This window comes from Yamadazyma tenuis, chromosome 7, assembly GCF_029203305.1.
Source record: "Yamadazyma tenuis chromosome 7, complete sequence".
NCBI lineage: Eukaryota > Fungi > Ascomycota > Pichiomycetes > Serinales > Debaryomycetaceae > Yamadazyma > Yamadazyma tenuis.
The window spans coordinates 375146-401561 of NC_089467.1; the positions used below are offsets into that span (position 1 = coordinate 375146).

Below are 26416 nucleotides of genomic sequence, written 5' to 3' on the forward strand. Positions count from 1 at the left end.
TCTCATCTCACCAAGAAATGAGCCAAGCGAAAACAGGGAAAGGACGAAGGAGACAAAAGACTGACGGTTCTGAATGGGATTCTGAGCTGACATCAGATTCCGAACATGTCATTGTCCCAGAGCTCCCTGTTGCAGCCCATTCGCTGCTTGCTCAGGAACCTTCAAAAGACTACGCCAAACATAAGGAAGCTTTGAGGCAAAAGCATTTGAAGCAGAAAGAATATCGAATGATTCAGCAACTCAAGCAAGAGTTGGCTGAGTACCAGAATCGGTCAGACTTGACCAAGCAGGAGTTTGAAGAGTATGAATACAAATCCAAACTTTATGATGCTATCAAGCTGGCTGATGCTCCGGTTGAAGAGTATGAGCTTCCCGAAGAATACCTTACACTGCAAGGAAAGATCGATAAGAAACGGAAACTTGAAGCCTTAAACACCCGATCACCACGATCACAGTCGCTGTCTCATAATTCCCATGCTGAAAATAAAAAGAATCGATATGAAAACCTGTGGGAACATGAGCAGTTGAGAAAAGCTCAAGCCATGCTGAAAACAGTCACAGACGATATTGTAGTCAGAGATCTGAAACAGTACGAGTATGTATTTGATGAATCCCAATTCGTCAAGTTTGACTCGGACTCTAAGATTGATGGAGATGAAAATACTGAAGAGGTTACTGATAGAGACACCACATCTAATTCCATTGAAGTGATACGAAAATCCTTACCGGTCTACCAGTATCGGGAAGCTTTTCTAAAGACTGTCAACGAAAATCAGGTCATTATCGTGGTGGGAGAAACTGGTTCTGGTAAGACCACCCAGTTGCCCCAGTATTTGTATGAGGCTGGATACTGTGAAAAGAACGGTAAGAAACAACAGGTTGGGTGTACCCAGCCGAGGCGAGTGGCTGCGACTTCTGTGGCTGCTCGTGTAGCTGAGGAAATGCAAGTCCGATTAGGAGAAGAAGTCGGTTATAGTATCAGATTTGAGGATATGTCGAGTTCAAGAACAGCTATTAAATATCTTACTGACGGTATACTCCTAAGAGAATTTTTGACAGACCCCACGCTACTGGCATACTCAGCTGTGATGATTGATGAAGCCCATGAAAGAACCATATCCACAGAGGTACTATTGAGTCTAGTCAAAGACATCACAAAGCAAAGAAAAGACTTGAAGATTATTGTTGCATCTGCCACCATTAATGCTCAGAAATTTTCTGATTTCTTTGATCAAGCACCAATCTTCAGTATTCCAGGCCGTCGTTTCCCTGTCAATATTCATTTTACCAAACAACCAGAAGCCAATTATATCCAAGCTGCTATCAACACTATATTTCTCATCCACTCTAAAAAGCCATTACCTGGAGATATTCTTGTGTTTCTAACGGGCCAGGAAGAAATAGAGTCCATGCAAGAAAGCTTGGCCGAAGCCACCGAAAAAATGACCACTCTGATGGGAGAATTATTGATCTGTCCCATATATGCCAACTTACCTTATGAGCATCAAAGAAGAATCTTTGAACCAACCCCTCCAAACACAAGGAAAGTGGTCCTAGCCACCAACATCGCTGAAACTTCCATCACCATTGATGGAATCAAATACGTGATAGACTGTGGATACGTGAAAGAGAATGTCTACAACCCATCCTCTGGAATGGACAGCTTAGTGGTGGTTCCATGCTCAAAAGCTTCTGCTGACCAAAGAGCTGGAAGAGCTGGAAGAGTTGGTCCTGGAGAATGCTTCAGGTTGTTCACAAAATGGTCTTTTGACAATGAGCTTTCTGCTAATCCTACTCCAGAAATCCTTAGAGGTAATCTCATTTCCACCGTGCTTCTTCTACTATCCTTAGGAGTCACGGATTTGGTACATTTCGAATTTATGGATCCTCCCAGTGCTGAGACTTTAATCAAATGCCTTGAATTACTCTATGCTATTGGGGCCTTGAACTCGAAGGGAGAGTTAACCAAAACCGGTCGCCAAATGGCGAACTTTCCCATCCACCCAATGTTTTCCAAAGCTTTGCTTGAAAGTGTGAAATTCGGGGTTGCTAAGGAAATCGTTGCCCTTATTGCAATGCTAGGTGAAAGTTCTAACCTATTCTACAGGCCCAAGGATAAGAAAGATGAGGCTGATAAAAAACGGCAGTATTTTAATGATGTCACAGGGGATCACTTATCACTATTGAATATCTGGAATCTTTGGTCAGATACAGAATTCTCAAGTATTTGGTGTCAGGACAACTTCCTTCAGTACAAGACGTTGAAAAGAGCCAAAGATGTCAAAGAACAATTGGAGCTCTTATGCCGTAAAACCGGTATCATTGGTGAAAGTGAGCAAAACCAGCATCTGGTGGATGACCATTCCAAAACACAGTTAATTCAGAAAGCAATTGTGGCAGGGTTCTTTCCAAACATTGTACGTCTTTCCAAGATGGGAGACTCATACCGTACCCTAAAGAAGAACCAACCCGTGTATATCCACCCGTCTTCATCGCTTTTCCCGGTCAAGCCTCCTCCTAAGCTTCTTCTCTACCACGAATTAGTGCTCACCAGCAGAGAGTACATGCGGAATTGCATGATAGTTGAAGAAACATGGCTCCGGGAGCTTGCTTCTCACTACTATGGTGCTAAGGACCTCGATGGTCTCAAGCCAACCCCCATTAATCGGTTTAAATAGACCTTGTATAATACATAACCGCCTGCACCGAGTTTCGCAGCCAATGTTTACGAATTTTAACGCGTTTTGCGGCTTTGCTCGTTATATTTCTGCAAAACAACCAGTGGGAAACCAGGGTGTTTAGAACATGGAAAAGAATAACCCACTCTTACCATTTGCCTTCACGAGGTCAACCTCGGGGATTCTGAATGAAGTCCATTTAGACACAACTCCAAGGCCTCGGGCCGTAATTGACGAAAACGCCAGTAGCATGTACCATACAAGAACCCCCGACACCAAAAAACTGTTTGCAAGACCCACGTTAACAACAGCGCCAGGCCTAAAAAGAAGAGTAGGTGAAAGTTTCAATGAGAAGGATGACATCAAGAGAAGGGTTACTGCTTTTGAAGGACTTGATAGTGATGAACCAACCATGATCGATACTACCTCCACTGACTTCTCTCAAGATGAACTCTTTCAGAGATCTTTCTTGGATGGAGAAAGTGCCGGAAAACTGCACTACGAGACTATTCCTCCCAGTAGCCCTCCAATTGATACCTATTTAAGCTCGGAGTATGATCCGTATGCCAAATTCAGTATGCCTTTATCTCCCAGTCAAAGAATCAATAGTGATGCTCACTATGGTTCGTCTCCGTCCAAACCTAGTGTTGTGAGGCTTGACAGTGAAACCGACTTTGGTATTGATAAGTTCAACCGGTTTCGACCTCCTGAAAATCAGTGTCCATCGACTGACAGAGACTTTAGTATGACTGCAGAGGCAAAGGAAGAGAGAAAGAAAATGATATACTCAAAGGCAAGAGATATCGTCATTGCAGCATTTGAAGATATGAAAACCAGCATAGATTTGGAAAGCATGGGGTTGAATGAAGTACCTAGCGAAATCAAAGACTTGAATGATTTGGTCGTGATTGGCCAAGATTCGACACAGATCATTTTCCAATTATATTTGACCAACAACGACATCAGGGTGTTAGGACCTCCTTTGTTCAAGTTCACCAAATTGAACGTCTTGGCCTTGAGACAGAATAAAATTGAAAGGATTCCTGCTTTGATAAAGAATATGGTACGCTTAACCGATTTATCAATTGGAGCAAACAGAATAAAATTCTTACCATGGCAGATTTTGAACCTTCCTGTGTTACAAAGCTTCAGAGCTGGCCCCAATCCGTTTTTAAAAGTCCCAAATGATGCGATTGAAATCAAATCGATGACTTTGAATCCTATAAAGAATAAGAGGTTCGTAAGTAGGATCGAATATTTCAAAGACGACGAGAAGTTGATCCCATCTTTAAAATCTTTGTGCTTATCCAAAATAGCACAATACGACGTTTCCTACCAAGAAGCCAGGCAATGGAGAAAAAACACTCCTCGGTTATACCACGAGTCAATTAAGAAAGCGATTGCTCAAGGTAACTTTGAAGAAACTTGTGCTGAATGTGACAGACTCATAACAGATCCAGTGGCAGAAGTTATTGAATGGTGGGACTTCTTGCAAAATAATCAGATTCCATTCAAGAAAGAATTCTGCTCCGGAATGTGTGTGAAGAGATACAGTAGAAGGGTTATAGAAGACAGTGATAGTGATGAATTATGAGATACCGATTAAATACATAAAAGTATGTTTACATAAACCCTACTTTTTGGGAGAGTCTTCAAATATTTCCATATTTGAGACTGATCGTGTGGTTTGTAGAAGAGAGAGACTTTCGATTCTCTGCTGAAATTCTGTTATATCGATGGAGTCCAAATCCCATTGAAGAGCGATTCTGGACTTTTCTTGAAACTCTAACATTTTTGATATGGTTTGATAATTGAAAATCAACTGGTTGTAGTACAATAAGTACTTTATGGGACTTAAAAGCAGGTCCACCATGTGAAAGAAACTAGGAAGTTCTTTCAAGAGGAGGGTGTTGATGGTATCATACTCCAGTCTTAGAACTTCTAGTCTTCTTTGCAAATTAAAAAGTTTCTGTGATTCCTTGACACTGAGCTCCTGGAACTTTTCCTTGCTCTTTTTCAACAACAATTCAATCTGGCTGACCACATAATCGTAATTATCCAAAGCATGGTTTCTTTTCCTGACAAATCTCTTGATGTTCTCTAATAGGAACAAACAAACTTGGCACTTGCTAGTGATTGTCTTGGAGACTTCAGTTGGATCACCTACAACTTCAATAAGCTCTTGAACTTTAACAATAAAGCTTTCAGTGACTTTAAAGTGGAAGCATTGGGACATGAATTCTTTGGTCTGATCTTCTGAAGTGAACAACCGGTTGACAATTTTGTCCAAAGACATGTCTTTAACTTCATTTCTTGTTTGTTGATCAAAGCTAATGTATGGATCACAAAGTGAAGAAAACAAGTCACCAATTTCTTTGGCCAGTTTTAATTGCAAAGTAACGTTGGCTGTGTACATGTCACTGTACTTAATTAAGTTTTTGATACTAGCCTCCACTATCCCCAAAGTTCTGTGTAGCTCATCAAACTGTTCATCGATTGTGAAGACCCCAATTTTGGCTTTCCTTCTGAACAGCTGTGGTATAATCTTGAGCCCATTCCAGTCAATCAGGTACGGATATTTGATGCTCTCTATCCTGGACTTAAAGTCACTAAATTTGATTCCACTGAAATCCATGGTGTTTGTGGATAATCACTTTTCGCAGCCATCGCAATAAATAATGTACAATGAATATATGACGTCTATGAATAATTACTGTTGGGAAGGATGGCCGTGATTTGAACCAGGCCAGGCGTAAATTCCCGGGGACGAGCCTCTGGTACTCTTTTCTTCAAATAGTTCAAATTTGGTGGAGACAGTTTCTCCTACAGATGACAATTGGGCTGCTAGCTTCTGTTTTATGGTTTTGTCGATGTCTGAATCCAAGATACTCACCTTCAACTTGGCAGTTCTATCTCCAATGAGCTCATCCATACTTATGATAAGCCTCTCACCAAAATTCTTGTCAACGGGAAAATTATCCGAAATCACCTGGCGTAGCGAAGAAAGTGTTCCAAGGTTGATGATAGACTTCTTGAACAGAGACGCCAAATCATCATCAACTTCAAGGCTGATTCGGTCTTCAACCAATAAAAGCGAAGCGTAGTAAAGCATTATGTGAACATGTACTGGAACATACTTCAAGTTCTCCTTGATGTCCTTGTCGTTGAGAACTAAATTCAATACTGTTTGGGCTGCGGTGAATGCAATGTTAGCATTAATTGTCGATTCATCCTTGTGAACCAACTCTTCGTTGCTGATAAACTCCTCGTCATCGTCGGACGAGTCTTCCCAATCTTTCTCTTCCTCAACCGGGGATCTTGTGTTTGGTCTTGGAGGTTCAGGTCGTTTTGGTCCTTGCAGTAGTTGATCAAGCTTAGGAAACTCATTATCACTTCTTGGATTCTTGGCTTGTAATTGCCTGACCGCCGATGAATTAATGTGCATCTTTGCAAAGTTATAGTAGATCAAAGTAGATTTGGAGGACCAAACAGCACCGTTGTTCATGGGCGACAACAACACTGTCCATGATACCATCCACTTATCCAATTCCAAATTACTCTTGGAAGGAATACCAAGTGATGCGGGAGTGAGCAAATCCCATGCGTTCCCTGCAAACGCGCCGCTGAGGGCTTGGTTATATTCCACTTGTGAAACTATTCTCATATCCGTAAAAGTGGGCGATGGGGGTTGTTCTCGGTGCTCCTCTTTTGACTCTTCGGGTTCTGTTTCAGGTAACAAGTAAGCGTGATTTTCTCCACTAGATATAGTTTTGTCGTTGGGCATCAATAGACTGCGACTGTGCTGAAGACTGTACTCCCTAGAATTGACCAATGGTTGTCTGTTGTACGTCAAACTTTGTTGACCATCGAGAATATAAAGCAAATACCAAAGCTTGAGCCTATCTTTGGGATTTAAAGTTCCTGGAGCGTTTCTATGATGACTGTGGTCAGTTCGGTCTAAACCAACTTCTTTGGCCATCTGAAGGGCCAAACCAGTAAACATTTGTGAGTCTGATAACCAAAAGCTGCAAAATATTAATGCAAGAATTGTATTAAAGGCATCAACTTCAGTGTTGGGACGGCCTTGGTATAGTAAGTCCCCACAAAGTTTATGTAGATGCTTCAGCAACATCAGGTGCCTCGAAGAAAGACTGGAGTTTGGATGGTGCATAGAAGATATGGTACAAATGGCACAAATTAATATGGGCGATGTTTCCCACATGGTGTCAACCGAGAACTTGGCTATCTCGAATCCAAACAACTGAGGAGTGATATTCTTATCGAAAAAGTGAAACAAGTCCTTTGCCTCGTCCAAGGTGAGAATATCATTTCGAAAGTCGTTAAATACATCATCAGTTAATTTCCTCCGCTTGGATACATTTTCGTTATCCAGACTCCGACTTGAATAGGTTGACTCACTACTTATCTGACGGCTCAAAGAGGAGTTCATGTTTGTGTCGTTTTCCAACTCGAGGTTACTGTTCTGTTGAAGTTGGAACTGTTCTTGTTGTTGAACCAATAATCTTTGATTACTTCGTAAGACATCAACCAAATCGTTCAACTTGGTATCAAAGCTGTTCATTTTGTCTTCCATCTGATTCTTCCATTGGCTGTCATTACTGTGCTGGTCCTTGGGTGGTATTAGCGATACACCCCGTCGTATATGATGAGTCTTCTGTGCTTGAGGGAGCGGACCTGTGACAGGCCCAGACGTGGAGATAGGAGTTAAGGGCGGCAAGACCATTCCTGGCTGTGGGTGGTTGTTGTGGTGTTGTACAGGTTGGTGGCGTGGAGGGTTCAAGCCATTGTAAAGAGTTGGTTCGGTGTTTATCACCGGTAATCGAAGATTAGGAAGCTTGGGAACAAAAGTACATCCACTGGATTGGCCAGTTTTGACACATCGTTCACACGGCAAGACGTCCGTGTATATACACTTGACCTTGGACCGCTTGCAGTTGAAGCACGGCTTTGTTCGCTTCTCACGAGCCATAGTGTGTGGTCGCTCTAAAAAAAAGATTAATGTCAAAACCCGCGACATCGATTTGCTAGTTCCCCATATTTTCACAAGCAACGGGTCAGGAATGTCAATGAAAACCAAAATCAAGCAGTTCTTTGGTGCTTCACGCCAGTATGCTGTTTCTGGAGCCCTGAATGACCCTAGTAAGTTTGGGTTCAAAATCACTCGGTGGTATGTCTCGCACAATCTACCAGTCATTCCTGTCAATCCGAAAGCTCTGGAGATCTTAAATCAACTGGTTGTACACTCAATTCTGGAAATTGTGGATGCTATTAAGTCCAAGACCGACATAGGCGAACATGCTTTATCCGGTGCAGATGGGTTAAGTATTTCGTTCTTGACACCTCCAAAAATCACCACCTCCACTTTAAAGCAAATCGCCATTGTGGATGGATACAAAGGCATCATCAAAGGCTTGTGGTTCCAGCCTGGAAGTTACGACGCCGAAGTATTGGAGGTAGCACAACAAATCGGGTTGTTTGACACGGTGGTGTATGAAGACGAATGTATATTGGTAAGAGGTGAAGAGGGTTTATATAGTGCCAATTTATAGGATGGTAAAGAAAAGAACCTAAAGTATCTTCTTGATGTAGCTACCCCAACTCTCGTCTTCGGATGGTTTGCGTTCCAAAAGCTCTACGTTGATCACGTAGGGAAACGGGGCGCTTTCTAGCGACGTTATTGGAGGAATATGGTCTTTATGGCTGTCTGCAATATCGATGATTTTTAGTAGGTTGTCTTCAAAACTGGAGACAGAGGCCGCCACGTTGGGATCAAGATGGTGGTCTGCCTGATGAAGTTTCTTATCGGATGAAGATTCAGAAAGAACAGGTAAACACTTGATCTGAATGATCCAAGACTCCCAGAGCTTAAGGTCAACTTCGTCATCTGACTTGCCCTGGCCAAACCAGCCAGTTTTCTTCTTGGATTTGGTGGTTGGAAGATCCAAGAATCGGACAGTAACCACCCCGTACTTGACTTCGGCATTCAAAGGGGAGATCAAATCGGTGTTGTTGAAGCTGAATCCCATCCTTATGAGCTGATCTATCTTCTCATCAACTAGCGAATCCAAGTCAGGTAGGTCGCTGGCCACAGGATATGGCACGCCTAGGAATTCACACATGGCAGGAGTTATGGGGCCAAAAAGTCGATGGAAAAATATGGACCAGATGATGCCTATTGCATGTGTTAGTATAAGAGGTGGAATGTCATGATATTACAAGTTTGCGTACCTTTTAATGATTCTCTGACGACCGATCTCTCGGCCACGAGACTCAATGTGTACTCCATGAGTTAGGGTTGTGGAGTTTAGACCGTCAAGTTTGCTCCGATGCAAATCTAAACTAGTTGGTAATATAGATCGAAAGGATAAATTTGAATGTGCCTTATCGCACGCTATTATGCGCGGTTGGGTGTATGTTGGTATATTTACAAGAGCTATTTACAGAGACGCGGTGGAGGCGGCACTTTCCACAACCTCGGAGATAGAGTCTTTCTTGGTGTTCTGTCGAGGCCGAGGCTGGCGCTGGCGCTTCTCAGGCGCTTTGGAAACCTCGAAAATGTGTTCTCCCTTGGTCATCTGCTCTAATACTTGGACAATCTGTGGCATCACATCGTACTCTAACACCTCGACTTCAGGGCGCTTGAACTTCGCCAACACGAAGTCTGCCACATACTTATTTGGTGGCTTCCCAACCCCCACGGCGATTTTCGTGTAATTTTGTCCCATGATCTTATCGATAGACCTCAACCCATTATGTCCCCTAGGACTACTTCCCTGTTTTCTGATCTGGATCTTTCCTAGAGGAAGCAGAATCTCATCGTGTACCACCACCAACGCCGGGGAGAATTGGCGGCTCTGTATGCGTCGAACTTCACTCCAGTTGGCGTGAATCGGCTCTCCTTGGAGATTCATATATGTTTCATTAGACTTGAAGAGAAGCACATTTGATGATACCGAGTCCTGGGAAACACTATACGGGCCTCTCGATATGTTTCTGTGTTTCTGGAACCGGCTGAAGTTCTTCCAGTGGTTCTGGACAAGCTGTTCAAGAACCCAATGACCAACGCTATGTCGAGACCCCGAGTAGTCAGGTTCCGGGTTCCCTATGGATGCCACCATTAGAAACGGAGGCTTCGTGTCATCTGGTTTGATGGTGCTCAAGGCTCGGGTAGAAGACCGAGATAGGTGGTTGTTGAGGATATACCGTGTAGCGTAACGAAGAATTTGCATAGGAACATAAACCAAACGAAGCCAATTCATAAAGCGCGAAAAGAGATGCCCAAAATGTATATTTAACTGGACTTGTTCTTATCAATTAAGTCATCAATCTGAACAATGGCAGCATTCATGGATTCCTTGGTGGCCCTATAGTGTTCAAGCACGTTGCGGAACCGGTTATGGTCTTTTACAATTTGGGCAGACACCCGCTCCTTTTGGTGCTTGAGTTTCTGGATCTCGATTCCTGCAACTTCTTGGACCCAGATGTTTCTTTTCTAGTAAAATGTTAGTTGTGACCACCGCCAGGGAGATTGTAGTATACGTGCCTCATCAAGCTCATCGATCTGAGCGGCCAATTTGGCCGATTCAGTGGCGAAGTCTGAAATGGCATAGTCACATGCCCTTTCAAAGGTACCAAAACAGAACCGCTCTAAATCTTCGTTGTAGGGTCTTTCTGGTAAATACCTAATAATTTCTTCAACTTCACTTTTTAAGTCCTGGAATGGCTTGGACCCCAAAACTTCGGCTGGACCGGGAAGCTGGATGCCCTTAGACTTCAAGTATGTCTCCAGCTCATCTGTGGACTGAAGTCCGTACCAGGTTTTCTTCCTTCTCTTCTGTTTCTTAGTACATGGACTGGATGCGGAGGGCATCGACGATACTCCATCCGAGTCGGGGCATGAAGGGTGCTCTGTCTCCCCAAAACGATCAGAAACAGTTTCCTTCTTGGGGTTGACTACATTAAATTGGGGCGAAGAAGAGCAATCCATGTTCTTCTTGGGTGAAATTACGGAAACTGACATGGGTGGTGAGTTTGTGGTTGCAAAAAAAAGACTTTATAATTATCGCGAAAAATATAAATAAGGGTGTTTGCTCTATCAACATATACGCATATAAACACAATCATACAAGACATCACAACTGGGTGTTTTATTGGACGGAGACAGAAGCTTCAGCCTGGGCTGCGGCATCCCTACCTAACTGGGCCAAGTTTTTGTGGGAATTTTCATACTTTATGTGTTGAGCATTGGAGACTCTCTTCAATTCCTGTAATCTGTCTCTCAAGGTGGACACGTCTCTCAAGCTCTTCTCCAACTTCAACCTTTCTTCTTCGATCTTCAATCTCTTTTCCGCATCCAACTCACCAAAGAAGTATCCTCCCTTACCGTCAAACTTCAAGAGATAGTTGTGGAAATGCCATAAAGCTGGTCTGTGTGCAACCGATAACAATGAAATTCCCATTTCTTGGGCATGCTGATACATGAACTGCTCCATTGTTGGAGACACTGCCGAAGTACATTCATCCAAAACAGCAAACTTGGGCTGGTGGTAGAATAATCTGGCCATGGCCAATCTCTGTTGGGCACCCACCGATAATTCCTCACCCCAGTTTCTTACTTCATCCCATGGTCTATCTCCTACCAACAAATCATCCAACTTCAACATCTTGAAGATTTCATACAACTCCTTGTCGGTTTTGCCATGCTTATTTTTCTTATATTGCTCAAATGTGTGAGGATAAATCACCTGTTCTCTCAAGTTACCTCTGCACAAATAGGCTCTTTGAGGCAAGTAAAACATATTCTCAGTCTCGGGAATCGTGATCTGACCCTCTTTGCATGGCCATAATCCTCCCAACATTCTGAACAACGAAGATTTTCCAGAACCATTGGGTCCAGCAATTAACAAGTGTTGGCCGTGTTTAATGCTAAAATCCAATTTTTCAATCAACGTCACATCAGCAGGCGTCACCAATCTTACATTCTCAAAGGTGATCTCATCCCCGTACCTAACATTGTCGCTCTTTTCATTTTTCCTCTCAGCTATTTTGTCTTGTTTAATTTGATGTAATGCATCCTGGAACTCACTGACTCTTGAGGCATGTCCTACCACTTGTAATATGTATCTTCTGGCATAAATCAATCTGTCCAAGGAATCAGACGCACTCATCAACAATCTTCTGTTGGTAATGAAATCACCCGAAGCCGAAAGGTCGGGTTCTTTTCCCAAATACTTGTTGATGAATACAGGGGCTGAACATAACACCAAACCAGCAGCACCCCAGAAGTATTTGACGATAAAAGTTTGGGCGATTTCGTGAATGGCTTTCTTCCATTGTTCCATTTTGAGGAACCTTTCCAACTGGTAGTAACAGTAATCAAGGTAATCCAACTCACGATTATGACCCCTCAAGAAAGCGATTTCTTCACTGTTGGTCACCACCTTGGAATGGGCAGATCTTAATTGACCCTCCAAGTTGGCTCTTTCGGATGCCAACTTGGCGAAAGGAGGTGAAAAGAATCTCAAAATAATCGTAGAGAAATGAGCAATTAACCCCAAGGCTAAGGTTCCTTCTCCACTTCCCACACCACTCTTGGATAATTCTTTAGCGCATAACAACAAGTCCAAGGTGGGCTTCAACAACTGTCCTGGTAAGGATGACAAGGCACTTGCCAATCTGTTGATATCAGTGGAAGTCCTCTGGTCGGGATCCTTGATTTTACTATCGTTCAACTGGATCAACGAATAGTAGTTTGCATCCAAGTTATCCGGTAAGTAGTCTTCAACAATGCTATTGGTCATGTTGATTCTTAAATTTTTTCTCAAGTTACTCTTTGTCCAGTTCAACATAGCGTTAACAATAGAGGCTGGGATCCCCAAGAACATCCAAAACGCCAAAAGCTGACCAAATTTCTTCAACTTCTTGGACACCAAAGCACCCACTAGTTTACCATCTAAGCTGGCTACCTTGATGGTCAAAAAGGCTCTGATTACCAATAATATTATATGGGAAATCAAGAATCCCACAGCAGCGTTGGTATAATGAGGAATAGCTGCGTCAAATATCCGTTTGGTAGACTCTTTCGAAAGCTTTTTACGTTTCTTGGGTAATTCGGTGGAACTCTCCACATCCTTGGGCTTTTTGTCGCTTGACTGGGAAGTTCCAGTGGCTCCTGAGAACGCTGTGGTGATCAAGATGATATAAGAAGCATTAAGAAATAAGCTTCTGTTGCTTTTGTAAACATTCAAGAGTGACACCCCTAGCGTGTTGGTACTCCTGGGGCTACTCATGGTACAGACTGTGAAAACCCGGTGGTATAAGTAGTTCTATACAGACAGTTAAATCACGTGGGGTCAACTGTTGTTTGTGTGGGGGACTTGACTGTGAAAAAGACTTTGGAAAATCTAATAAATTGCCCTTGAACCTGGTGACAAGAATGAAATAAAATGTGGAGAATGCGCTGCAAGGTCCGAGGCTTCAGGTAGCTTGTGGGCTGTGCACGACTCTGCTTGAAATAGCCTACAAAACATCAATACCTCTGCTTGGGATAGGCTACAAAAGATGAATGTCTAGCCTTTACCAAGAAGAAATACTTCTATACACTGGTAGTATGATGGTCATTATATATTCATGGGTCTATAAAAGTAATGGTCAAGGAGAGTTGTTTCAGAGAGAGAATGGGTGACAGTAAAAATATACTGACATATCAATTCAAGTGCTATGTCACTGCTCCTTTAGTAACTGGGTGAAGGTCTCCTGAGAGGACTCTAGCTGGTTCCGTAGCTGTTTGACTCTCTCAGCATAAATCTTGTTGGCCAACTCGGTGGTATTTGAACAATCATCATTCTGGTCAAGGAGGTTCTGGTACAAGGTCTGAAGCTGGCTCTGTGTCCACGGTGCATCGATATCCAATCCTTTCAATGTTGAGAGTTTGGTGCTTTTGTGTTTAAACCATTGGGTTGCAATGTCATTTACAATGTCACTATTCAGTTTATCAACTATGTTATCAGGTTCGATCAAGCCGTTTGAATGAAGAAGCTGGAGGAATAGAAGAATATCTCTGTGGTTGTATTTGGCCGGATCCGTCACCGAAACCGCTCTGCTTTCACTGCGATCTACCATTGGAGTGTATTGATATGGGATTTGATGGTAGAAAAATATTATTGAGGTGAGAATTTGGCCCAGTAGAGATAATTACTGGCAAAAAGTCATAACAAACAGTTTTTGAAGAAAAATGTGTTCCTCATCACTCTCCTATGTTCTGTTTTGTATTGAGAACGTCTGGTAACATCTTGCTGCTAGAGACCGTGCGTGTGCTATTTTTCCTATATAATACAAACCTAGACATTCAATATGTATACACCAATATGCCATTTGGGACGTGTGGATCTATGCTTTCACAACCACTATCACAGAGTCACCTCTTAGGAACAACTTCGATACAAATCTTTCCTTCTGGTTGACCTTTATCACTTTTCCTTTATTGTTCTTCACTGGTTCCGTCCACAACTCTTTGACGTTTTCCAAAATCAAGTTACAATGCCTGTCAAATGCCTTCACCTTGGCAACAAGCTTATGGTTGTTACGACATGAAATCACCACCGGGGTGTTGTTGGCGACCGCCTCTTTTAATAGGGACATTGGCCCATGATTGAATTCGAACTCTTCAAGCCTCTCGAGCTCTTGTTGATTTAAATCTGATTTTGGAACCCCTACCAAATCACTAAAAGTCTTGTTAGTATGTTTGATCCTCAGATGTTTATCATCTCCGGAGAGAAACTTTGGTTTGGTGACATACGCCATATTATATGTATTCTATTGTTGGGTCTATGGTGTCGATGAGGTTTTTGTTTTGTCCAATGTCGCGACCATCTGCTGTGAGATTGTCTATTATACAGAAATGATAGAAACTATACAGATTTTTCAAATTGACTCAATGGAGCGGCCAACCCACAAGCCCTCTTGATAATGTTCTCTATTCTATCCTTCAAGACCTTGGAGTTGCAAGTAACCGTCAAGCTGTTATAGTTGATGGTGGCTTCATTTTTACCAAAGGCAATTTGGGCATTGGTCATATCGTTACCCTTTAACGCATCTCCGAATTGTGCCTTTAGGAGTGTAGAAATACGATACTTTCTATCATTTATATCAGTGTTCATGTGCCCTGACTTCTCGATGGTTATTTCTGTGTTTCCATTAGAATCTTCTTCCTTTTTAACGGGTTTTTCGTGGTCATGTGAGTGGCTCGACGATGAGATCTTGACCGATGCAGGTGATGAGTCTATGGAGTAAAGAATGGCCACCACACTGTCTGCCAATGAGTCTGCCATCAAGTTGTCATTGACCCATTCAACCGTAACGTAGTTGCTTGAACCCTTGGATTTGGATCGGTCAATCAAAATACTGATTATGTCCATGATCACACATTCCCACTCGTCCTCATCGTCGTTGGCCACGTTGATGTATCCAAACATTTGTTGTAAATGCCACTCGATCAAGGAGATATGTGCGTTGATAATCAAATCAATTTTGGACTTAACAATCGATGTGGCTAATTGAGAGTATTCATGTAAATCCTGTAATTGGACGATATTTAAGTCGAAATCCTTCGACACAATAACTCCTGACAATACCTGTTTGCTCTTGAATACCTCAAAATCATCGTCTTCCTGCTTATCATCTTCATGATTTTCGCTGTCTTCTGTCTTGTTACCGTTCTCCTTTTCTTCGGTTGTATCTTTCATATCTTCATCTTTTTCCTCTTCTTCCTCTTCAGCTCCGATCTCTTCAATCTTGGTGGCGATTTCCAGCTCTAATTCGGCCCTCATGCCAGACACTTGCTCTTCTGCTAGAGCCCCCAATACTTTGGCTACCTTCAAGCCTTTGATTGCGATCTTCAACTCATCTCCATTTCTTGGATTGAACACCTTGACTTCTTGGTCGGTTCCTTTCCTGTTGGCATATTTACTCAAGAGAGCAGACTTCAACCTACCCATTGGAATCGAATCTCCATGTACTAAAATAATCCGTGGAGCATTGACTTCACCTATAAATTCGGCGTTCTGTTGGAAGTCAACATGGGCTGCGAAGGATATTTCTTCTATGCTTAATCTTCTTGTAATTGTCATCTCAGGGTTGTTAACAGAAGGAATTGTAGGAGGTTCAATCAACAAGTCTTTAGCCATGGTTCCTTCCACTGAATAACCAGTCATTAACACAGTATTCTTGGGATCAGGAGCCCATTTTTCCAATAACTGCCTCGAAAATCCACTCTGCAACATACCAGGGGATGCTATCACTACTGAAGGACCAAAGTCTTGAAATCTGTCCAATGACTTGAGAGTTTTGATATATTTAAAGGTGAATGGGTTTTTGCGATCATATGATGAGGAAGATGCCATGGATCTTATTTTGTCGTTCATAATGTTGGTATATGTCTGATACACTGCCAAGCACTTTCTTGCTAAAGAGGATGCAAAATAAACGTCGATGTTTTGTAAGTCTTTATTCTGAGACCAATACTCCTCTAAAATCAACAACAATTCCTGGGCCGTCCCCAATGCAAACACCGGCATCAATACTCGTCCACCCTTCAGCAAAGTAGAGTGAATGATTCTGGTCATTCTGTTTTCTTTCTCCATTCTTGGTTCGTGGGTAGCAGTACCAAAAGTAGACTCGGTGATCAAAATATCTGGCTTCACCGAAGGCACCTCGGCCACTGGTAGATGTCTATTTTCTTCTCTTGAGTAATCTCCTGTGAATAACGCCTTCAATCCACCAATTTCAATCAAATATAAACAAGCTCCCAAGACATGGCCAGCATGGTAAGCAGTAAATCGAATCCCATCCAATTCCATTGTGGAGTGGAAATCCACCGTCTCGATTCGGTCGAAGGATTTCATCAAATCCTCGTCGGTGTATAAGTTGGCGGAAGTACCACCGCTGTTAGGGTCATTGGAGGTGTTGGAGCTCAACGATGTCACTCTCACGAAATCAGTCAATAACCATCGATAAATGGCTTTTGTGGCATGGGTCATGAAAACTCGGCCCCTAAAGTTTGTGTGTTGCATTACATAGGGCAAGGAAGCTGCGTGATCCAAATGAAAATGACTTACCAACAATAAGTCGACTTTGGATAAGTCGTACTCATCGTAGAATGGTAACGAATTAAGACCCGACAACCCGGGATGAACCCCTGCATCAAGCATGATCACCTTGTTCTTGTACTCAATGATATGACAGGATCTACCCACTTCATTACAACCCCCTAACCCGGTAAACTTAAAATCGTCTGTACTGTCCACAGTCGCCATGTTATTCTTCAGCGTGGGATTTGTGCGCACCAAAAATTTTCACTTAACATTGAAACATTATCACTATTCTACAACAAATTTACAAAAACCTATACTAAACCCCAACCCGTAAAACGTTTTGACGCTGGTGTCTGAATCGTATCACCTCGTGTCTTTCGAGAATCATAAGTGCCTTGTCCAATGCAGCAGGACTGGCTTTACCACTGTCAACAATCTCTCTCCTCAACGTCAGGTAAGCAGTAGACCAACCAATAGGTAATCTCCGTCTCAATTCCTGCTCCACCTTGTTGATTTCCTTGCTCAATTCACTGTTTGGAATCAACCCGTTCGACATTCCCTGGTTAACGGCATTCATGGTGGAGGCGGTGAAAAGTCTAATGGCTTCTTCAACATGTTCTTCAGATGCCACTGGAGATAAGGTCAATTTGGCCAAAGATTCACTGATACGGATAATGGCTTCCAACTGTCTGACGGTGATAGGAATCGAGGACCTTTCGTTCAAGTCTGCTTCGTTCAATTGCAACTTTTTTCTAATGGCCACAAAATGTGATGATAATCTGACAGACGCTTCTGGACTCAATCTGGGTGCACACCGGACTTTACAGTACTGGATGTATCTCTTCATGGTCTCAATAGGTATTTCACCTTCTTGGTTCATGTCGTTGTTGTTTGTGTTCCCGGTGTGGACATTCATAACGTGCTGGGCAATGGAGATATCTCTTTGTTCATTGTGGTCGTCCTTGACAATAAAGATCATATCGAATCTTGACAAGATGGTGCTTTGAAAATCGATATTTTCTCCAGGGGACTTCAAGTCGTCGTAACGACCGAAAATGGGATTGGCCGCCGCCAATACTGAAGTTCTAGAGTTCAAGATGGTGGTGATACCAGCCTTGGCAATGGAAATGGTTTGCTGTTCCATGGCTTCGTGGATGGCAACTCTATCCTCATCTCTCATTTTGTCAAACTCATCGATACAAACAACACCTCCATCGGCCAACACCATAGCACCACCTTCCAAGTAGAAGTCCCGGGTGGTGGGGTCTCTTTGGACTGATGCCGTCAACCCCGCAGCAGAAGACCCTTTACCAGAAGTGTATACCGAGATGGGGGATATCTTTTCCACAAACTTTAACAATTGAGATTTGGCAGTACCAGGATCACCCAACAATAACACATTGATGTCTCCTCTCAACCGCATACTATCGGGTAAAATCTTCTTGCTTCCTCCCATCAAAAGACATGTGATGGCCCTTTTGATATCCTGGTTACCGTAAATTGAGGGTGCAATGGAGTTGGAAAATACATCGTACAAATTGGGCATTCTCGACAATTTCAAAAACTCTTCTTCCTCTTCTTCTGTGAACACTAACCCTTGACCATCAACACCTGTTTCTGTGTCACTTTGAATTCCCAATACCTTCAAGTATGGGTTTCTCAAAGCTACAGAACTGGCTCCTTTATTACCTACTCTGGACCTGCTTTCAAAAATCGAATAGACTCCAATGATGGTGACCCTGGTACCAGGAACAACTTGGTTGGTCAAGTACCGGTCGGCCTGTAACAAGATGTTTCTAGGCATTTCCCCTACTGGTACCATATCTGGAGATTCTTGTAATTTCAACACTTGCTGATCAATGAAGGTTGATTTATCGTGAACAACGACATATGGTTCAGGAGGGCACCGAGCCTGGGTAGCAGTATCATCGAAATTGTGACTCCCCTGACACTTCTTGGGTAAGTTCAAATTCCCGAACCCACCAGCTACATTCAATCTCATGGTGTGTTTACAGTTTCTGCAAATGATTTGGACCTTTGTGGGTCGGGAAGACAACACCGACGCCGAGATAATGATCCCGCTGACTCTAACGATCTTGGAAATATGTTCTGAATCCAAGTGCCTGATACTGGTTTTGTTTGCAATCGAATACACAATTAATTGGCAGTTGGGGAAGTTCTCTGGAACCGAATCTTCGGCCAAATAGGCGATTCTCTTTCCAATATCTGTGATGGCAGTCTCAAACAAGGGAATCATTTCACCTGGGTCATCGTGTAGTTTCTTGTTCAACTCTTCGTTGAATCCGATCAAATGCTCGTTGTTTACCTTTAATAAATAGTTTTTGATCAATAAGTTCTCTCTCAACTGCTCTCTGTAGATGAACAGATTATTCAATCTGAATTCCAAGATAAACGACTTGAATGCTTTGATGATCTCGTTATACGAGTCATCCGACACCTCTGATGGGCCCAATGCTGGTGCACTATAATTATCTGGTCTATCGTAGGACATTAGTTGCGTAAGAAGAAAATGTGAAGTTTTGATGAGATAGTCAGTTTTGAAAAAAATCACCGAGACGTGTTTAATTATATTTCCCCATCAGGTTAAATTGCCCTAGTGCGCGTTAGCACCTCAAACCTTTTTCTCACTGAAGTATGATGGGTATACGAACATCAGGACTATGTAGATATCTTCTTCGACCTCAAGTCCCATGTCGGGAGTATGTCATTCCCAAGAAGACTAAGTTACCCCCGCGGCCCAAGTGGCTCATTAAAGAAGAAGACATTGAGGAGAGTTTCATCAAGGGAGGAAGCGGACCCGGAGGACAAAAAATCAATAAAACCAACAGTAAAGTTCAACTCAAACACATTCCTACGGGTATCGTGGTGACGTCGCAGCACTCAAGGTCACAGGAGCAGAACCGCCAGAAGGCCCGGGAGATTCTCGCAGAAAAGTTGGATTTGATGGAAAATGGACCCAAGTCACGTGTGGCGGTGGTGACTGAGCGTAAAGTTAAGTTGAAGCAGAGTAAGCAGAAGAAGAGTCATCGCAAGTATAGGAAGATTGAGGAGGGACGGGCAAAGGAGAAAGAGTTTGAAGAGTTGGTTAATATTGAGGACGAGATTGACCAAATGACCGGAAGGGGATGAAAGGCGGGCAATAATAACAAGACATTACCGTGGAGAAGGACAATTTCATGAAGTGACGACATAATAACAGTACTGAAGACATTTTCAATATTCACTTATACACTAATGAGCCAAATGATAGATCTAATCCCGCGCATATTTTGCACCCATTTTCCTCTGGCGCTTTTCTTTATGAACATGAATAACTGGCAAACAGTATCAATAGTATTGGCCTGCTTTTTAGGCATCTTCCTTATTACTGTGGTTTTCTTCTTGATCTACTTGGGCTGCCACTTCTCAATCATTCTTGAAAGCAAGCGGTATCCCTTCACTAAGTATGAATACAATCGGCCCTTAGATTTGGAAAGCGGATTGAATTCTTCTATTATTGCAACAAAAAGTGTGCACACTCTCCCTACTTCTCATGTTACTGAAGAAGGAGACATCATAGTTCGCACTGGGTTTGTTGTTGGCACTGCTAGCCATGGTGATTTAGGTCTGTTACTGGAGTTTCAAGATTCAAACTCATTCAATACAGATAGTCCCATATCGAACCAAGTGTCCAATTTCAGCATCTGCCACACACCAAGTGATCTACGTGAACGTGAGAATACTGGCTCCCAAGCTGAGGTGAACTCGACGGATTTGGGGGTTCCCGCTGGTAAGCTTGATCGGTACGATAGTTTTAGCAAAAGCTTAATCATCAAGGATTTGATGCAGGGTTCACCATCAGAGCAACCAAGCGAAATCCGGGAGGTGAGTGATCCCTATTCATCAAATCTGATTTCTGTTGGAGAAGTTGTCGTGGTTGTCCAGTCCTTCAAGGGAGATAATGCTCATGAGTTTAGCCATTTACAGGAAGGTGATTTGTTAAGGGTTGTCAGATTCTACTTGAAGGAAGGAACGGGAACTTTGGGGAAAAAAGGACTCCATCTTTTGAAAATCACCGGGAAGAAGCACAAATTCTTGTGGTCTTTCTCTCCCGAACCCTCGTATGAGGATTTGACATATATTTCAAAGGACGACCCAGAATTCCCTCTTGTTCATTGCACTGGAATCATTTTGAACACTTTCTTGGAATACGATGCCAGCAACAACACAATGGCTTTGAAGATGAAGGATTCCAATCATCTTGACACTGATATTTTGAAGGATTTCCCCCTTAAATGTGTGTCCTTAGAAACCACTGTTGTGTCCCATCTGGGACAGTGACGGAAACATGGAGCTAAGTCCGTGCGCGTGCGTGCGCCAATATTTAATTGTTGTATTATCAGTTATAGTGGGTAGTTTAGGTGGCTATCTTGCTAACAAAGGTTGTTTGTTTTGCTTGCTATATCCCATATTCTATGTTTTTGGGAGTTATTTGGATCATTTCAACTTTTGTACACTTTTGGTAAGCCCGTCTCCATCCTTCCCCATTCTTAACTCATGCTCGCGGTCGGGTTTGAAAGGGTGGGGAACGGAGACAGCCACAGATTATGGAGAACTAAAAGGTGTGGTATCATTTACTATACAGAAAAAAGTAGTATACAAGTAACAGTAGCAGTCAGTGTCTTCTGTTCCGACCTTCCCAATCATCTAGTGTTTTAATGGCATCTTTCCAGTTGCTGGTAGCCAAGCTCAATTCCCGTTTGAGTCTCTGAATTTCGTCATCTTTACCATCCCTGGATTCAGCTCCCTCCGGTGGTTGTTCTTTCGACTGGTTGATATCGTCGAACAAGTTGTTCAAATAGTGATAGTTTTTGTAGATGTTGTTAAGAATTGGTTTAATGATGAATTCAAAAGTCTCGATATTATCGATATCAAGGTCCAGGTCTATCAACTGGTTCAAGTCTTGTAAATTGAAGTAATCTTCTGGGTTCGGTATGAATTCATCTTGTGAAGAAGGTTTATCGGTTTCTGGGTTAATAACCGAGTTGAACCTACTGTAGTATTTATTCAAATTCTTGATAAACCTGGAAAACTTGTGATTCTCTTTGATCAAGTTGTTGGTGAGATCCGTCAAGGTGATGACAATTTTTTCGTATTCGGCATTCAAAATCGGTATGGGCAAATTTGTATCATTGAGATTGTTGATTATGGGATTGTTGTTGTAGATGTAGTTGGAATTTGTATCCACCTCTGCAATTTCATGTTTCTCCTCAAGTAGAGAACTTCGATTGAGACCATACGTGATGCTGGTGGACAAGTTTTTCTTTTCGATCAACTGGTTCTTCAAGTTGTTAATTACTAGGTTCTTCTTTTTTATCTCGATCTCGTGTTTGGTTTTGATATCATTACACCAATTCTTCACCTTATTCAAGTCTCGAGCCTGGGCTTTGTTGCGGTTGGCAAGCGAGTTATAGTCCTTCAGGGTTGACGATTTTTCGTATAATGCGGTCTGAAGCTTAGAGTCCAGCTTGTTTAGTTTCAACTCCAAGTCTGCTGTTCGTTCCTTAAGCTGTTTGATTTCTTGATCTTTCTGGTTGATGATCTGGTTGAAAGTCTTATTCTGGACCTTGTTTCTTTCAACGCTTTGAAGGAGCCCATAGATGATATTGATGATGTTTTTGTCATTGTTGTATAGGGTATCGGTGAGTTTTAGCTGGGGTATATCTGACGGCTGGTCGACCTTCAATTTGTCCCAGTCAATGGAGTTGAACAAGAGGGTGGAGTCAACATACCCCTTAGATATCAACGTGTCGTTGAGGAGGCTTGATGCATCTATAATGGCATCTTTGTTTAAGTATGAGTCCATCAAAATGTAAATAAATAAAGCGCGATCAGCTTTTAAAGGGACAAGAGACTGAGAAGAATCTAATTTGGAGATGGGGTTGCGATAGGATCCACAACTGTGCAAGAGGAGTGACAGCTCGGGGTGGTGAGAGAAGCAGTAGCTCAAGGAGCAGTAATAAGTGAGAGTCTCATACGATGTTGTCCTGACCTTGAGACCTCGGTGACATGAGACCCAGGGTCATGAGACTCAGGGACATGAGACCCAGGGTCATGAGACTCAGGGACATAAGACTCAGAGACATGAGATTCAGGGACACAGTGCAAGATCGCCAGCACCCGCCTTGGCATCTATGGAATATGTATATTTTTTCTCGAGTTACAAACTCTTCGGTAGGCATCAAATCGTCTAGTGGTGACCTTCAGCAACTTCTTCAAACACGAACCAGTCTTCTTCGACAGGTTCGGCACCGGCTGGAGCAGCAACAACAGTCTCAACTTCAGAAGCTTCGTAGTCCTTCAACAAGTCGGAGCTAATTTCTTCCGATGGCAAAGTTGGCTTGGCTGGTAATTGGAAAGCCTTAACGGCCGAGTCGATGTCCTTAGCTGAGGAAGGAGTTGGCTTGAAAGCCTTGATATTGGAAATGTATAAGTCAGACACCAAGTTTGATCTTCTTGGGGTGATTGAGAATCTTCTGGAAATGACCTACAAAGGGATAAGTTAGTAACGAGGCCACACAAAGGTATGTCTGGATGGTTTCCCCAAGGCTCTGCGCTCAATTGTCGCTGGTAGTCAATGGGAACAGTACAGTGATTGAACACATACTTGTCTAAACATGGTTGAAGTATTGAAAAGTTTTTAAAACGAAAAGTTCCCGAAATTGTTCGCACTTTGGACAAACCAATTTTATTGGATGAGAAAAACTCAAACATTTGCAGCGGTCCTTAGAAGAGCATGAAGTTCTATTGTGAATACTGTAAATCGTATTTGACCCACGATAAGTTCAGTGTTAGAAAAAGTCATCTACAAGGCAAGAATCACATCAAACTATACTGCAACTACTATGAACATAGACTGAAAGAGTTAAAAATCGAGCCTGATATGGCCGTAACATTAGCAGACATCTATGATAGAGCCCCAGGAGGACCTCTGGGCGATGCCGAAGATGAGTTCATGTTACCACCGCCACAACCTGCTCAGAATTTGCCTCGTCCGCCACCCAGCGTATATTTTAATGAAAATGATAAGAAGCTGATAGCTTACACGATAGGAGCTCGAGCCAGAAGACAAATATAACCTCGTACAATACATAGTTTTTAGTACTAATCGCATCTACATTAACCTAAAAGAATTGGTTTTATTCAAATTACTTACTATATACTGATGATCTTATAAATCGGCATCATCTTCATCAGGCAATGGCAAAGCAGCAGCTTGTTCCATTTCTTGCTGGTATTTTTCCATCAAGTTGGCATCCACTTGGACTTCTGGAGGAGCCAAGGCAGGGGAAGCCACAAACTCCAATTGAGGGTTACCGACCAACTTTCTGGCCAACCAAAGGAAAGGCTTTTCAAAGTTGTAGTTAGATTTAGCAGAAATATCGTAATACTGCAAGTTTTTCTTTCTGTGGAAAGTGATAGTCTTGGCCTTGACCTTTCTCTCCTTGACGTCGACCTTGTTACCACATAACACAACCGGGATGTTTTCACAAACACGAACCAAATCTCTGTGCCAGTTTGGAACGTTCTTGTAGGTGATTCTAGAAGTAACATCAAACATAATGATACCACATTGACCGTTGATGTAGTAACCGTCTCTCAATCCCCCGAACTTTTCTTGTCCGGCGGTGTCCCACACGTCGAATTTTAATTCACCATAGTTGGTGTGGAATCCCAATGGGTGGACCTCAACCCCGATGGTGGCGATGTACTTCTTCTCAAACTCACCAGTCAAGTGTCTCTTGACAAAGGTGGTCTTACCGGTTCCACCGTCTCCGACTAACACTAACTTAAAAGTAGGAACTTCTTGGGCCATGATTGATTAGGTTTGTTATTATTGAAACCACAAAGTAAAATTTTTTTTTTCCACGATTTGTTGATGATGGATTTTCTCACCCTTTGCGAAGCAAGTGGAAATTCTCGCGAGCGCCAAGAGGGCGATAGGTGTGAGGTCACGTGGGCGGCTGCCACCTTCCTTTTTGGCAGCCAGCATGCCTGCAGTCTTTACCAGGTGCACACATCTCATTTATTACACTTCCCCTTCCTGGTAGATGATTTGTCTCCCACGGTGGGAAGCCCATGACAGAGCAGCGGTAAGCGGGTGAGCGTGGCACGCCCAATTCTTCCTGACAACAGCACGCGTTGGCCGTGGGGGGCTGCAAGGGTGTGTGTGTAGGTACACGACCGCCAACACTACCACACGGCTGTAAATACCAAAATCGTCTGCGACATTCTAGTTCGAACACGTCACCAAAGCCCCCATTACAATGGCCAACTTTGCGTCCAGATCCTAAACTGACAGGCCTGTATTTGGTGTTTTTTTCCCTCGACGCCAGTTTCAGGATCTACGTGGCACCTATTTACCCTACCTGGCGTACGCACAATTTTATGACGAGTACAGACCCTTACACCCACCACACCCCCACCTTAATTATAAGGAATTAATTCAATCAAATGGGCACATCTCCCCTAAAAGCCCCGTTAGTAGAGGGACCACTGCATTTGATGGTTAATTGTGCGTGAAGTGTGATGCGTCGATCGGTGATCCATTGATCGGTCATGCGTCGATCTTGTCCTCGTTTCAACCATGATAACTTCTGTGCTCGTCAATGGAGGCCCCGGTAGTGCTGCGGTTGAAACCTTGTTGCAACCGCTCGGTTGCGGGAAATTAGACCCTAAAACGTTAATAACCTACATAAGGGCGAGGTGCTGCGTGGTGCATATGCACAACTACCATAAGGGTCCACACAAAAACCATTCCAGACTAATTAAATCGTCTACTGAGATGAAAAGAATAAACACCGCTAGTGAAAATGCCACCTTCCCCTGACATGCTTTCGGGCTAATGTCGATGGTTGTACAACTCATTCAGGGTCCAAGAAAATGCCGTACCTCAATCATGTCGCACCCCTCAAGACATCGTCAAAATGGGGACTAACTAAAAAATATTCACATCCCGCAAACTCGTAATGGGTGCCTAGCATTTCGCCTCCCCTGCGCGAGAAAATAACAAATTGTTGTTGAAAACTCATCCAGGGGTTCATACCAATGTATAGTTAATGCTACTCTGTTTCCCGAACAAGTTATATGATTTCCCGTGTAGGAATACTGGCTTCAAAAACAAGGCGCGTAGCCTGGAAACGCGACATTTTCTCACTTGTTTTCATTTCATTCGCACCTTTCGGGCCCTTGCGACATCCTGTCCACGTAAATCTATTGATTCTTCAAATTCTCCCAAAACCTATTTATTTTCTTTATAACTTAAATCTCGGTTTTCTTGATTGCTTCACTTCACGTCATTTTCCCAGCTCTGTAATCCCCATACTTTGGTTGGTTTCGTTGCAAAATACTCGAGCCTTTGTCCTCTATCACCTGCAAATATTGGTCACTGCCTCAGACGCTCTCAAGATATTTTTAGTGTGAAATTTTATTCTCACAAAACACGAAAGACTAAACCCCCAAAAAACATTTTTCCTACTTCAACCAGCAACCACCTTGATATTGTATTTGCTTTTTGTACCCACGTCCAACTTCGTGTGCTGGCCGCTTTTAACTCCTACTTCGCCG

General features: G+C 42.8%; 18 protein-coding genes across 18 annotated transcripts; 5 read left to right on the forward strand and 13 right to left on the reverse strand. All coding sequences in view use genetic code 12, as the record gives it.

Moving 5' to 3' along the window:
* Positions 1-17: 17 nt before the first annotated feature.
* Positions 18-2678, forward strand: PSN45_004953 (DEAD-like ATP-dependent RNA helicase; the record flags this gene model as incomplete). Its single annotated transcript, XM_066158405.1, has 1 exon — positions 18-2678. One exon carries the CDS (start codon positions 18-20, stop codon positions 2676-2678), a length of 2661 nt encoding a protein of 886 aa, XP_066014502.1.
* A 127-nt stretch (positions 2679-2805) lies between these two features.
* Positions 2806-4272, forward strand: PSN45_004954 (uncharacterized protein; the record flags this gene model as incomplete). Its single annotated transcript, XM_006685367.2, has 1 exon — positions 2806-4272. One exon carries the CDS (start codon positions 2806-2808, stop codon positions 4270-4272), a length of 1467 nt encoding a protein of 488 aa, XP_006685430.1.
* A 39-nt stretch (positions 4273-4311) lies between these two features.
* Positions 4312-5313, reverse strand: PSN45_004955 (uncharacterized protein; the record flags this gene model as incomplete). The annotated part of the gene is made up of 1 exon (XM_006685368.1): positions 4312-5313. The coding sequence occupies one exon, from the start codon at positions 5311-5313 to the stop codon at positions 4312-4314; it is 1002 nt and encodes a 333-aa protein (XP_006685431.1).
* A 75-nt stretch (positions 5314-5388) lies between these two features.
* PSN45_004956 (uncharacterized protein) lies at positions 5389-7422 on the reverse strand (the record flags this gene model as incomplete). The annotated part of the gene is made up of 1 exon (XM_006685369.2): positions 5389-7422. One exon carries the CDS (start codon positions 7420-7422, stop codon positions 5389-5391), a length of 2034 nt encoding a protein of 677 aa, XP_006685432.2.
* Positions 7423-7759: 337 nt separating this feature from the next.
* On the forward strand, positions 7760-8248 carry PSN45_004957 (uncharacterized protein; the record flags this gene model as incomplete). Its single annotated transcript, XM_066158406.1, has 1 exon — positions 7760-8248. One exon carries the CDS (start codon positions 7760-7762, stop codon positions 8246-8248), a length of 489 nt encoding a protein of 162 aa, XP_066014503.1.
* Positions 8249-8266: 18 nt separating this feature from the next.
* On the reverse strand, positions 8267-8985 carry PSN45_004958 (uncharacterized protein; the record flags this gene model as incomplete). Its single annotated transcript, XM_006685815.1, has 2 exons — positions 8267-8871; positions 8928-8985. 2 exons carry the CDS (start codon positions 8983-8985, stop codon positions 8267-8269), a joined length of 663 nt encoding a protein of 220 aa, XP_006685878.1.
* Positions 8986-9136: 151 nt separating this feature from the next.
* On the reverse strand, positions 9137-9817 carry PSN45_004959 (peptidyl-tRNA hydrolase; the record flags this gene model as incomplete). Its single annotated transcript, XM_006685817.2, has 1 exon — positions 9137-9817. One exon carries the CDS (start codon positions 9815-9817, stop codon positions 9137-9139), a length of 681 nt encoding a protein of 226 aa, XP_006685880.2.
* A 173-nt stretch (positions 9818-9990) lies between these two features.
* PSN45_004960 (uncharacterized protein) lies at positions 9991-10719 on the reverse strand (the record flags this gene model as incomplete). Its single annotated transcript, XM_066158407.1, has 3 exons — positions 9991-10100; positions 10177-10191; positions 10239-10719. 3 exons carry the CDS (start codon positions 10717-10719, stop codon positions 9991-9993), a joined length of 606 nt encoding a protein of 201 aa, XP_066014504.1.
* Positions 10720-10846: 127 nt separating this feature from the next.
* PXA2 (ATP-binding cassette long-chain fatty acid transporter pxa2) lies at positions 10847-12988 on the reverse strand (the record flags this gene model as incomplete). The annotated part of the gene is made up of 1 exon (XM_006685371.1): positions 10847-12988. The coding sequence occupies one exon, from the start codon at positions 12986-12988 to the stop codon at positions 10847-10849; it is 2142 nt and encodes a 713-aa protein (XP_006685434.1).
* A 433-nt stretch (positions 12989-13421) lies between these two features.
* On the reverse strand, positions 13422-13820 carry PSN45_004962 (uncharacterized protein; the record flags this gene model as incomplete). The annotated part of the gene is made up of 1 exon (XM_006685372.2): positions 13422-13820. The coding sequence occupies one exon, from the start codon at positions 13818-13820 to the stop codon at positions 13422-13424; it is 399 nt and encodes a 132-aa protein (XP_006685435.1).
* Positions 13821-14087: 267 nt separating this feature from the next.
* SMD2 (mRNA splicing protein) lies at positions 14088-14501 on the reverse strand (the record flags this gene model as incomplete). The annotated part of the gene is made up of 2 exons (XM_066158408.1): positions 14088-14421; positions 14497-14501. 2 exons carry the CDS (start codon positions 14499-14501, stop codon positions 14088-14090), a joined length of 339 nt encoding a protein of 112 aa, XP_066014505.1.
* Positions 14502-14608: 107 nt separating this feature from the next.
* On the reverse strand, positions 14609-17011 carry YSH1 (endoribonuclease ysh1; the record flags this gene model as incomplete). The annotated part of the gene is made up of 1 exon (XM_066158409.1): positions 14609-17011. The coding sequence occupies one exon, from the start codon at positions 17009-17011 to the stop codon at positions 14609-14611; it is 2403 nt and encodes an 800-aa protein (XP_066014506.1).
* A 94-nt stretch (positions 17012-17105) lies between these two features.
* MCM5 (minichromosome maintenance protein 5) lies at positions 17106-19301 on the reverse strand (the record flags this gene model as incomplete). Its single annotated transcript, XM_006685375.1, has 1 exon — positions 17106-19301. One exon carries the CDS (start codon positions 19299-19301, stop codon positions 17106-17108), a length of 2196 nt encoding a protein of 731 aa, XP_006685438.1.
* A 143-nt stretch (positions 19302-19444) lies between these two features.
* Positions 19445-19939, forward strand: PSN45_004966 (uncharacterized protein; the record flags this gene model as incomplete). Its single annotated transcript, XM_006685376.2, has 1 exon — positions 19445-19939. The coding sequence occupies one exon, from the start codon at positions 19445-19447 to the stop codon at positions 19937-19939; it is 495 nt and encodes a 164-aa protein (XP_006685439.1).
* Positions 19940-20116: 177 nt separating this feature from the next.
* On the forward strand, positions 20117-21130 carry PSN45_004967 (uncharacterized protein; the record flags this gene model as incomplete). Its single annotated transcript, XM_006685377.2, has 1 exon — positions 20117-21130. One exon carries the CDS (start codon positions 20117-20119, stop codon positions 21128-21130), a length of 1014 nt encoding a protein of 337 aa, XP_006685440.1.
* A 334-nt stretch (positions 21131-21464) lies between these two features.
* Positions 21465-22981, reverse strand: PSN45_004968 (uncharacterized protein; the record flags this gene model as incomplete). Its single annotated transcript, XM_006685378.2, has 2 exons — positions 21465-22749; positions 22842-22981. 2 exons carry the CDS (start codon positions 22979-22981, stop codon positions 21465-21467), a joined length of 1425 nt encoding a protein of 474 aa, XP_006685441.2.
* Positions 22982-23039: 58 nt separating this feature from the next.
* On the reverse strand, positions 23040-23468 carry ATP14 (ATP synthase F0 subcomplex subunit H atp14; the record flags this gene model as incomplete). Its single annotated transcript, XM_006685379.2, has 2 exons — positions 23040-23336; positions 23457-23468. The coding sequence occupies 2 exons, from the start codon at positions 23466-23468 to the stop codon at positions 23040-23042; spliced, it is 309 nt and encodes a 102-aa protein (XP_006685442.1).
* Positions 23469-24020: 552 nt separating this feature from the next.
* Positions 24021-24665, reverse strand: GSP1 (GTP-binding nuclear protein gsp1/Ran; the record flags this gene model as incomplete). Its single annotated transcript, XM_006685819.2, has 1 exon — positions 24021-24665. The coding sequence occupies one exon, from the start codon at positions 24663-24665 to the stop codon at positions 24021-24023; it is 645 nt and encodes a 214-aa protein (XP_006685882.1).
* Positions 24666-26416: the final 1751 nt, after the last annotated feature.